Source organism: Entelurus aequoreus, linkage group LG14 (genome assembly GCF_033978785.1).
Source record: "Entelurus aequoreus isolate RoL-2023_Sb linkage group LG14, RoL_Eaeq_v1.1, whole genome shotgun sequence".
Lineage (NCBI taxonomy): Eukaryota > Metazoa > Chordata > Actinopteri > Syngnathiformes > Syngnathidae > Entelurus > Entelurus aequoreus.
Window position 1 is genome coordinate 52,666,611 of NC_084744.1, and position 12,500 is coordinate 52,679,110.

Below are 12,500 nucleotides of genomic sequence, written 5' to 3' on the forward strand. Positions count from 1 at the left end.
TTTATGTGTTTATATATATATATATATATATATATATATATATACATACATACATACATACATACATACATACATACATACATATATATATATATATATATATATATATATATATATATATATATATATATATATACATACTGTATGTATATATATATATATATTAATATATATCAATTAATATATTTTATATAAATGTATATATAAATAAATATAATATATATATATATTATATATGTATATATATATATATTATATAATATATAAATATATGAAAATATAAATTTTATATAAATTTATATATATAATATATATATTTATTATATAAATTATATATATTATATATAATATATAAATATATGAAAATATAAATTATATATATATACATATAGTTATACCTTAATTGTTTCCAAATCGTGTCTGCAACACGGCAGTAGAACGACTGATCAAACAAAACAGAAGTCATCGTCATGCACCCACTAGTTCCGGAAGCTAGCTCTTTAATCAGCTAAACAGACTCGATAACTCCCCGGTGACGTTTTGGTGAATTTACTGAGGAATTTGTGAAACTGAAACAATCCAAAAATAATGGAGTTGTAAGTTATTAATACTAACACAGACAGTCGTAAACGTGTTAGCATATTAGCTCATGCTAACGACGCGAGCGTCATCACGTTACGATAGCACATGCAAAATATGCATGAAAACACTCCTACAGACTATCACATGTGGGACGGTTTAGTAACTATGAATTGTTTTAATTATATTGTAAAACTTACAAACGTTGCTTGGAGTGATGAATGAAGAAACCATAAGAGTAGTTACGCTATGGACGGCGAGAAGACTGAACGGCACTTTGGTTGGAAAAAATGTTTGCAAACTCGTCCAAAAGATAAAACACCCTCTCAGTGTTTTTGCCTGTTTTTGTTTTATAAAAAGATTTTTACTGTAGCCGCTTGCGCAAATAATCCATAAATTAGCTGCAAGCCGCAGGGTTCAAAGTGTAGGAAAAAAATAGCGGCTTATAATCGGGAATTCACGGTACGTTAGTTTTATATCACTGGTTGCTGTATTTACACGGGACAGTGGCCAAGACGCCAATTATTATGTACACTTATGTACACAATATAGAATAAAACTACTTAATTTCTTCATATGAGCATAAACATGCACACATTGAGAGGGCGTTGAGATATATATACAAATTATAGATCAATTATATTTTTGTTTGGTCATAATTGTCTAAAAATTAATAGTACACCTACATGATAAAATGTACACATTACAGTTTAATGATGGACCAGTAAATAGTTACAATGTTCTTGAACATAATAGTTAAAATATGATTACACAATTCAAATTGCCAACAATTCATGTATACAACTTTGTGTGTGTAAATAATGCAACACTGTACTATAGCAGTTCTCATTACATGCTTAATGTTAATATGTGAGCATCAAATACATGTTAATGTTCCATTTCTAGTATTTCCTGTTGGATAAATACTATATTTTTAATACAAGTGGGCATGATTTTATTTCTAAACTGTGCTCAGAGCAAGTGACCTGCTCGTTAGCCTAATAAAATGGCGGACAATCTGCTCCGTCGCATACTACATACTATTGAATGCACGTTGAGAAATTACATTCTGAGGCCTTAATTGGTTTCTTCGTCTGAATTGATTCTGGAAAAAATGCGACGCTTATTGAAAGCCATGCAGAGTTGATTTATTACATTGTACATTTATGTTTTTAATAACCTTGATAAAAGTCGTATCAAGACAACTTCAAAGATGCGTTTTCCTTTATATTTCATATTTTAGTAGACCAAATTTACTGTAATTTTAGTCGACTAAAATGTTGAGAAATGTTGTCGACTTAAAAAAACTAAATTCATTTTGATGACTAAAATATGATTAAAACTACCGTATTTTTCGGAGTATAAGTCGCACCGGAGTATAAGTCGCACCTGCCGAAAATGCATTATAAAGAAGGAAAAAAACATATATAAGTCGCACTGGAGTGAGTATAAGTCGCATTTTGGGGGGAAATTTATTTGATAAAAGCCAACACCAAGAACAGACATTTGAAAGGCAATTTAAAATAAATAAAGAATAGTGAACAACAGGCTGAATAAGTGTACGTTATATGAGGCATAAATAACCAACTGAGAACGTGCCTGGTATCTTAACGTAACATATTATGGTAAGAGTCATTCAAATAACTATAACATATAGAACATGCTATACGTTTACCAAACAATCTGTCACTCCTAATCGCTAAATCCCATGAAATCTTATACGTCTAGTCTCTTACGTGAATGAGCTAAATAATATTATTTGATATTTTACGGTAATGTGTTAATAATTTCACACATAAGTCGCTCCCGAGGATAAGTCACACCCCCGGCCAAACTATGAAAAAAACTGCGACTTATAGTCAGAAAAATATGGTGTTTATATATATATATTTACATTTTTATTTTTTTTTGTCTGGCAAAAAAATAAAATAAATATATATATATATATATATATATATATATATATATATATATATATATATATATATATATATATATATATATATATATATATATATATATATATATATATATATATATATATATAATTTTATTTTTATTTTATTTTTGTCTGGCAATAATATATATATATATATATATATATATATATATATATATATATATATATATATATATATATATATATATATATATATATATATATATATATATATATATAATTTTATTTTATTTTTTATTATTTATTTTATTTTTTTTAACAAGAATACATTTAAAAAAAAACATTTTTAGGCCATCTCCATGCAACCTGAATGAGCTTTTCTAACCTGTTACCTGTTTTGAAAAAGTCTCTTACGTGAATTAGCTAAATAATATTATTTGATATTTTACGCTAATGTGTTAATAATTTCACATATAAGTCGCTCCTGAGTATAAGTCGCACCCCCCAAACTATGAAAAAAACTGCCACTGATAGTCCGAAAAATACGGTAAGTTAAAAACTGCTGTCAGAATTAACACTGGTTTCATGACAGTTATGTTTATAATTTTTTTCTATATTCATTATTATTATCATTATTATTAGGTAGCATTAAATAAAAACGTTCTTGGAAGAATTGCGTAATTTAAAAAAAAATCAAAAACTCAATATTTTGCATGAATGAAAAAAATAACTCACATTATGTTCTATTTTTCTGTATTGATTATTATTATTGTCTATTATGTGCTTCCTTAAGTTTAGAGAAGAATAAATATAGAAATTAATTGTCAAATAAATGGCACAGAAAAATATCTTTTTTTGAAGCGATTGATGGAATGAATCAATAAATTAACCATAGCACTCCCTCTAGTGGTGACGTCAATCACATTTTGGTCCCTTAAACTTGGCCCAGTGCTAGGGTACTAAAAGGGGCGGGGCTTAAAAGTGCAATGTGTTGATTAGTGGCACAGAAGAAAATTAGCTTTGATGTTGTGATGTCATGCTGTGTCGCTGGCTTTAGCTCCGCCTTCACTTCCTCTCGTATTCACAATATTATTATTTATTATTATTATTATTATTATGTTCTTTTCGTACTCAGGTTCTCTCATTCTCTCATGCTGGGCCCATCTGGCATGCACCCCACTGGCATCCCTCACCCCGCCATAGTGCCCCCTTCTGGCAAGCAAGAGCATGAGCAGTACGACAGAGGCATGTACACGTAAGTACTTTACAAGTGTTTATTTACATAAGTACTTTACAAGTGTTTATTCACATAAGTACTTTAAAAGTGTTTATTCACGTAAGTACCTTAGAGGTGTTTATTCACGTAAGTACATTAGAAGTGTTTATACAAGTACTTAAGAAGTGTTTATTCACATAAGTACATTAAAAGTGTTTATTCGCGTAAGTACTTTAATGGAATTTATACACATCACTACTTTAAACGTATTTATACACATAAGTACTTATGATGTATTTGTACACCTAAGTACTTTAGAAGGATTTATACACATAACTGCTTTAGAAGTATTTATACACATACAGTAAGTACTTTAAAAGTATGTATACACATAAGTACTTTGGATGGATTTAGACACACAAGTACTTTGGATGGATTTATACACACAAGTACTTTGGATGGCTTTATACACACAAGTACTTTGGATGGATTTATACACACAAGTACTTTGGATGGATTTATACACGAGTATTTTGGATGGATTTATACACATAAGTACTTTGGATGGATTTATACACATAAGTACTTTGGATGGATTTATACACATAAGTATTTTGAATGTATTTATACACATACGTACTTTGGATGTATTTATTCATGTAACTACTTTGGATGGATTTATACACATAAGTATTTTGGATGGATTTATACACATTAGTACTTTGGATGCATTTCTACACATAAGTACTTTGGATGTACAGTAATTATACACAAGTAACTTTGATGTATTTGTACATGTAAGTACTTTGAATAGATTTATACACATAAGTACTTTGGATGTATTTATACATGTAAATAATTTGGATGTATTTATTCACATAAATACTTTGGATGTATTTATACACCCAAGTACTTTGGATGTATTTATGTACCCAAGTACTTTGGATGTATTTATACATCAAGGTATTTTGGATGTATTTTTTAATGTAAGTACTTTGGATGTATTTATACACATAAGTATTTGGATGTATTTTTACAAAAAAATACTTTGGATGTATTTATACACATAGGCACTTTGGATGTATTTATAAACATAAATACTTTGGATGTATTTATACACAAAAGTACTTTACATAAGTACTTTGGCTGTATTTATACACTTAAGTACTTTGGACGTATTTATACGCAAAAGTACTTTACATAAGTACTTTGGCTGTATGTATACATGTCAGTACTTTAGATGTATTTATACATATAAATATTTCGGATACATTTATACATATGAGTACTTTGGATGTATTTATACACATAGGTACTTTGGATGTATTGATACAAATAAGTACTTTGGATGTATTTATACACATAAGTACTTTGGATGTATTTTTACAAAGAAGTACTTTGGACGTATTTATACACATAAGTGCTTTGGATGTATTTATACACAAAAGTACTTTGGATGTATTTTTACACAAAGGTACTTTAAATAAGTACTTTGGCTGTATTTATACATGTAAGTACTTTAGATGTATTTATACATATAAATATTTCGGATACTTTTATACATATGAGTACTTTGGATGTATTTATACACTTGAGTACTTTGGATGTATTTATACACATAAGTACTTTGGATGTATTTATACACAAAAGTACTTTGTATGTATTTTTACACAAAAGTACTGTAAATAAGTACTTTGGCTGTATTTATACATGTATGTACTTTAGATGTATTTATACATATACATTTTCGGATACATTTATACATATGAGTACTTTGGGTATATTTATACACATAAGTACTTTGGATGTATATATACACATAAGTACTTTGGATGTATTTTTACAAAGAAGTACTTTGGATGTATTTATACACATAAATACCTTGGATGTATTTATACACAAAAGTACTTTACATAAGTACTTTGGCTGTATTTGTACATGTCAGTACTTTAGATTTATTTATACATATAAATATTTCGGATACATTTATACATATGAGTACTTTGGATGTATTTATACACATAAGTACTTTGGATGTATTTTTACAAAGAAGTACTTTGGATGTATTTATACACATAAATACCTTGGATGTATTTATACACAAAAGTACTTTACATAAGTACTTTGGCTGTATTTGTACATGTCAGTACTTTAGATTTATTTATACATATAAATATTTCGGATACATTTATACATATGAGTACTTTGGATGTATTTATACACATAAGTACTTTGGATGTATTTATACACACAGGTACTTTGGATGTATTTTTACACATGAGTACTTTGGATGTATTTATACACAGAAGTACTTTGGATGTATTTATACACATAAGTACTTTGATGTATTTATACACGTGCATACTTTGGATGTATTTTTACACAAAAGTACTTTAAATAAGTACTTTGGCTGTATTTATACATGTAAGTACTTTAGATGTATTTATACATATAAATATTTCGGATACATTTATACATATGAGTACTTTGGACGTATTTATACACATAAGAACTTTGGACGTATTTATACACAAAAGTACTTTACATAGGTACTTTGGCTGTATTTATACATGTCAGTACTTTAGATGTATTTATACATATACATATTTCGGATACATTTATACATATGAGTACTTTGGATGTATTTATACACATAGGTACTTTGGACGTATTTATACACATAAGTACTTTGGATGTATTTATCCACATAAGTACTTTGGATGGATTTATCCACATAAGTACTTTGGATGTATTTATACACAAAAGTACTTTGGATGTATTTTTACACAAAAGTACTTTAAATAAGTACTTTGGCTGTGTTTATACATATAAATATTTGGCTGTATTTATACATGTAAGTACTTTAGATGTATTTATACATATAAATATTTCGCATACACCATATGAGTACTTTGGATGTATTTATACACATAGGTACTTTGGATATATTTTTACAAAGAAGTACTTTGGATGTATTTATACATATGAGTACTTTGGATGTATTTATACACATAGGTACTTTGGATGTATTTACACATATAGGTACTTTGGATGTATTTTTACAAAGAAGTACTTTGGATGTATTTACACACATAGGTACTTTGGATGTATTTTTACAAATAAGTACTTTGGATGTATTTATACACATATGTACTTTGGATGTATTTTTACAAATAAGTACTTTGGATGTATTTTTACAAATAAGTACTTTGGATGTATTTATACACATATGTACTTTGGATGTATTTTTACAAATAAGTACTTTGGATGTATTTACACACATGAATACCTTGGATGTATTTATACAAAGAAGTACTTTGAATGTATTCAGGCAGCTAGTTGTTGACACACTTTCAACAGAACACACACAAATCAGTGTGTGTTAGCATGTAGCACGGCCATTGTCTCAGTATTGGTGTTGTGTAACACTGACCTCCACCAAGGCTCACCCCGCATTTCCACTGGATGCCAAGCGGCCGTTTTTGACCTTTGGTCCTCCCCCAGCCTTCCTCCGAATGTTCTGTTGTTTGTGTTAGTGTGGCCCAGCTAGCGAGCAAACCAAGGGCTATGACCAGGTTGTATTTACATGTGCCACCTGTAGGGGGAGTTACTTGACAAGGTTGTCACCTGTTCCCCCAGGAAGCCCCAGGTGGACGCCAAGCGGGAGAAGGAGCCCAAGAAGGCGGTGATCAAGAAGCCGCTGAACGCCTTCATGCTCTACATGAAGGAAATGAGGGCAAAGGTCATCGCCGAGTGCACGCTCAAGGAGAGCGCCGCCATCAACCAGATTCTTGGACGCAGGGTGAGACTTTCATACACTATGATGTCATATTTATCACAATATACTGTTGAAAACAATACAGTGTTAAATGTACAATACTGTCAAAAATAGGTATATAACAATATAATATTTACAATACTGTCAGATGGTAATTTAATTAAAAGGAAATAGACTTTATTTATCCCGCAATGGGGGAAATGATGCCATCTTGGAAGGAAAAAAAGGTAAACATGTATTTTACAATACAGCAAAAACATATTTCACAATACAGCCAAACTATTTTTAATAGACAGTAAAAAATATTTTATAATACAATACTGTAAGAAAATATTTTAAAATTCAGCAAAACTATTTTTACTATACAGTAAAAAATATTTGATTATACAATACTGTTAAAATGTATTTTAAAATACAGCAGAAGTATTTTTACTATACAGTAAAACATATTACATGATACAGTACTGTAAAATTTTATTTTAAGATACAGTAAAACTATTTTTACGATACAGTAAAAAAATTATTTTATAATACAATACTGTAAAAATGTATTTTAAGATACAGTAAAACTATTTTTACTATACAGTAAAACATATTTTATAATACAATACTGTAAAATGTATTTCAAAATACAGCAAAACCATTTTTACTATACAGTAAAAATATTTTATAATAGAATACTGTAAAAAAATATATTTTAAAATACAGCAAACATATTTTATTACACAATAAAACATGTTCAATGTTGTAAAACTGTATCTTAAAATACAGTAAAAATATTTTTACTATACAGTGAAACACATTTTATAATACAATACTATAAAAATGTATTTTAAAATACAACAAAAATATTTTACTAAACAGTAAGACGCATTTTATAATACAATACAATAAAAATGTGTTTTAAAATACAGCAACAACATTTGTACTATACAGTAACATGTATTTTATAATACAATACTGTAAAATGTACTGTAAAATATAGCAAAATTATTTTTACTAAATATTAGAACACATTTATCAATACAATACTGTAAACATTTATTTTAAAAATACAGCAAAAGTATTTTACAGTAACACATATTACATGATGCAGTACGGTAAAAATGTATTTTAAGATACAGTAAAACTATTTTTACTATACAGTAAAAAATATTTTAAAATACAATACTGTAAAATGTATTTCAAAATATAGCAAAACTATTTTTACTATACAGTAAAAATATTTTATCATACAACATGGTAAAAAAAAGGATTTTAAAATACAGCAAAATTATTTTTACTTTATAGTAAAACATATTTTATAATAGAATACTGTGAAAAGATATTTTAAAATATAGCAAAACTATTTTCATACACAGTAAGACATGTTCAATATTGTAAAACTGTATTTTAAAATACAGCAAAAAATAGTTTTACTATACAGTAAAACGCATTTCATAATACAATACTATAAAAATATATTTTAAAATACAGCAAAAATATTTTTACTATACAGTAAAACGCATTTCATAATACAATACTGTAAACTGTACTGTAAAATATAGCAAAAGTATTTTTACTAAATATTAGAACATATTTAATGATACAATACTGTAAAAAATCATTTTGAAATACAGCAAAAGTATTTTTACTATACAGTAAAACACATTTTATAATACAATACTGTAAAATGTACTGTAAAATATAGCAAAAGTATTTTTACTAAATATTAGAACATATTTAATGATACAATAATATAAACATTTATTTTAAAATACAGCAAAAATATTTTACTATACAGTAAAACACATTTTATAATACAACACTGTAAAGTTTACTGTAAAATATAGCAAAAGTCTTTTTACTAAATATTGGAACATATTTGATGATCAATACTGTAAAAATGTATTTTAAAATCGAGCAAAAATATTTTTACTAAACAGTAAAACACATGTTATAATACAGTACTGTAAAATATAGCAAAGCTATTTTTACTAAATATTAGAACATATTTAATGATACAATACTGTTAAAATGTATTTTAAAATACAGCAAAAGTATTTTTACTAAACAGTAAAACACATTTTATAATACAGTACTGTAAAATATAGCAAAACTATTTTTACTAAATATTAGAACATATTTAATGATACAATACTGTTAAAATGTATTTTAAAATACAGCAAAAGTATTTTTACTATACAGTAAAATATATTTTATAATACAATACTGTAAAAAGGTATCTAACAAAATAGCAGAAAAATATATTGTAATACAATAGAATCATTTACAACATTCCAATATAAAAAAAATATATTTTGTTGACAATCAATAATAGAAATAAATCAAATAAATAAATCATCAAAAGTCTAATCAATATTTTTTTGTCAAGTCATCATTTTATAATTGACTTTTTCAATGTGTGTGTGTGTGTGTGTGTGTGTGTTCTGTGTGTGCGTGCGTGTGTGTGTGTGTGTGTGTGTGTGTGTGCAGTGGCATGCGTTGAGCCGTGAGGAGCAGGCTAAATACTACGAGTTGGCGCGTAAGGAGAGACAACTTCACATGCAACTTTATCCCACCTGGTCTGCGCGAGACAACTATGTAAGACTTCACACACACACACACACTGACTCACACACACACACACACACACACACACACACTCACTCACTCACACACATCAGTGGGCGCATGTGTTGTGTTGTATCGTGTGTGTGTGCGTGCGCGTGCGTGTGTGGCGTCCTGCTGTGTTAAGTGTGCTGTTGACCCTCTTGCAGGAGGCGGGCCTTAGCGGGGTCCAGAGTAAAGCTGATTGGGTAGGGACTCGTCTTGTGGGTGTGTCTGCCTCTGTGGGGGGTGTACCAGTCTTCTCGAGGCATGAAAGGGATTGCATGTTGCCATGGTTACCAGCACCATTAAGACAGTCAAGACTTTCAGGACACTTGATTAGGAACACCTGCACCGCCAATCATCACGGATACATATGATGTCATATTTGATATAGTGCCATATTCCAAACAATACCATATTCCAAACAATAACATACTCCAAACAATACCATGCTCCAAACAATACCATATTCCAAACAATACCATGCTCCAAACAATAACATACTCCAAACAATACCATATTACAAACAATACCATACTCCAAACAATACCATATTCCAAACAATACCATATTCCAAACAATACCATGCTCCAAACAATAACATACTCCAAACAATACCATATTCCAAACAATACCATATTCCAAACAATACCATATTCCAAACAATACCATGCTCCAAACAATAACATACTCCAAACAATACCATATTCCAAACAATACCATGCTCCAAACAATAACATACTCCAAACAATACCATATTCCAAACAATACCATGCTCCAAACAATACCATATGTTGTAAAGTGCTGAGTTAGCGTGACAAAAGTACCGCAAACATGACTTTCACTCCAACAACGCTTAAAAGTGATAAATAAAAGTCGTCATACCGAATTGTTGCTCCTGCCGCCTGCTGGCCTTCATTTAAAAAAAACTACATCTGGAGGTTGCCTACAGCCACAGCTGTTTTTTTACCCAATGAGATATCATAGAAGTAATTTGCCTTTGTAAAACACAGAATATTAATCATTCAATGTGTGATGAGGTAATTATGAATAATAATAATTAATTGTTTAATGCAATAATTATGAATAATAATTCAATGTGAAATTAAATAATTATGAATAATGACAATTCAATGTATACATGAAATAGTTTAGAATAATAATAATATAAATAATAATATTAATCATATTGTTTCAAATGTAATGAAATATACTGAACACAAATATAAACGCAACACTTTTGTTGAACTCAAAGATGTAAAACTTTTACTATATACCTAAAAGAGTAGCATTTTATTGTGGGCAGCCTAAGGCGCACCTGTGCAATAATCAGCATCTTGATATGCCACACCTGTGAGGTGGGATGGATTATCTTGACAAAGACAAAATGCTCACTAACACAGATTTAGACAGATTTGTGAACAATATTTGAGAGAAATAGGTCTTTTGTATAATAGTAAAAGTTGTACTTGTGAAAAATGGGAGCAAAAACAAAAGTGTTGTGTTTATATTTGTGTTTAGTGTAGTTATGAATAATATTTAAATGTGTGATGAAATAATTCTAAATAATAATAATTCAATGTGTGAAGTATTGTATTGAAATGACTATTTAAAGGCTGTAGGAAGGTGTTTTGATAAGGTTTTAAAGGGCTTAAGTGTTTAAGAATTGCTTTAAAAGTGTTTAAAGGTGTTTAAAAATAGTTTAAAGTTGTAAAAAAAAAAGTAGTTTTAAGTGTTTAGAAAGTTTTAAAAATATTTTAGAAAATTGCTTAAGTGTTTAAGAATTGCTTTAAAGTGTTTAAAGGTGTTTAAAAATAGTTTAAAAAGTTGTAAAAAAAAAAAAAAAAGTTGTTTAAAGTGTTTAGAAAGTTTTAGAAAATATTTTAGAGAATTGCTTAAGTGTTTAAGAATTGCTTTAAAAGTGTTTAAAGATGTTTAAAAATAGTTTAAAAAGTTGTAAAAACAATAAGTAATTTCAAGTGTTTAGAAAGTTTTAGAAAACATTTTAGAAAATTGCTTAAGTGTTTAAGAATTGCTTTAAAAGTGTTTAAAGGTGTTTAAAAATAGTTTAAAAAGTTGTAAAAACAAAAAGTAGTTTCAAGTGTTTAGAAAGTTTTAGAAAATTGATTAACTGTTAAGAATTGCTTTAAAAGTGTTTAAAGGTGTTAAAAAAAAAAGTTTAAAGTTATAAAAAAAAAAAATTTTTAATAATTTAGAAAATTGTTAGTGTTCAAAAGATGTTAAAAAAAAGTGTTTAAAAGATGTTTTAAAAGGTGTTTTAAAAAGTTTTAAAATATTTTTGAAAATTGGAGATGTGGATTAAAAATAGTTGACAAAACAGTTGAAAAAAGTAATTTTTAAAAAGTGCTTTCAGAGAGTTAAACATGTTTTTTGTTACAGGGTTTTTAAAGTGGTTTAAAATTGCTTAAAAAGTG

At 28.0% G+C, this 12,500-nt stretch overlaps 1 protein-coding gene across 9 annotated transcripts in view; it reads left to right on the forward strand.

Moving 5' to 3' along the window:
* The window catches only part of tcf7 (transcription factor 7), a 108,289-nt gene that overhangs the window by 90,096 nt on the left and 5,693 nt on the right, over positions 1–12,500 (forward strand). For 5 of the 9 annotated variants that reach the window (XM_062070166.1, XM_062070168.1, XM_062070172.1 and 2 more), the window contains 4 exons: positions 3,615–3,734; positions 7,335–7,497; positions 9,949–10,056; positions 10,233–10,271. In XM_062070166.1, the coding sequence (XP_061926150.1) occupies positions 3,615–3,734; positions 7,335–7,497; positions 9,949–10,056; positions 10,233–10,271 (430 nt within the window). The remainder of the gene's footprint in view (positions 1–3,614; positions 3,735–7,334; positions 7,498–9,948; positions 10,057–10,232; positions 10,272–12,500) is intronic. The other 4 variants (XM_062070167.1, XM_062070169.1, XM_062070173.1 and 1 more) reach the window with 1 other exon arrangement.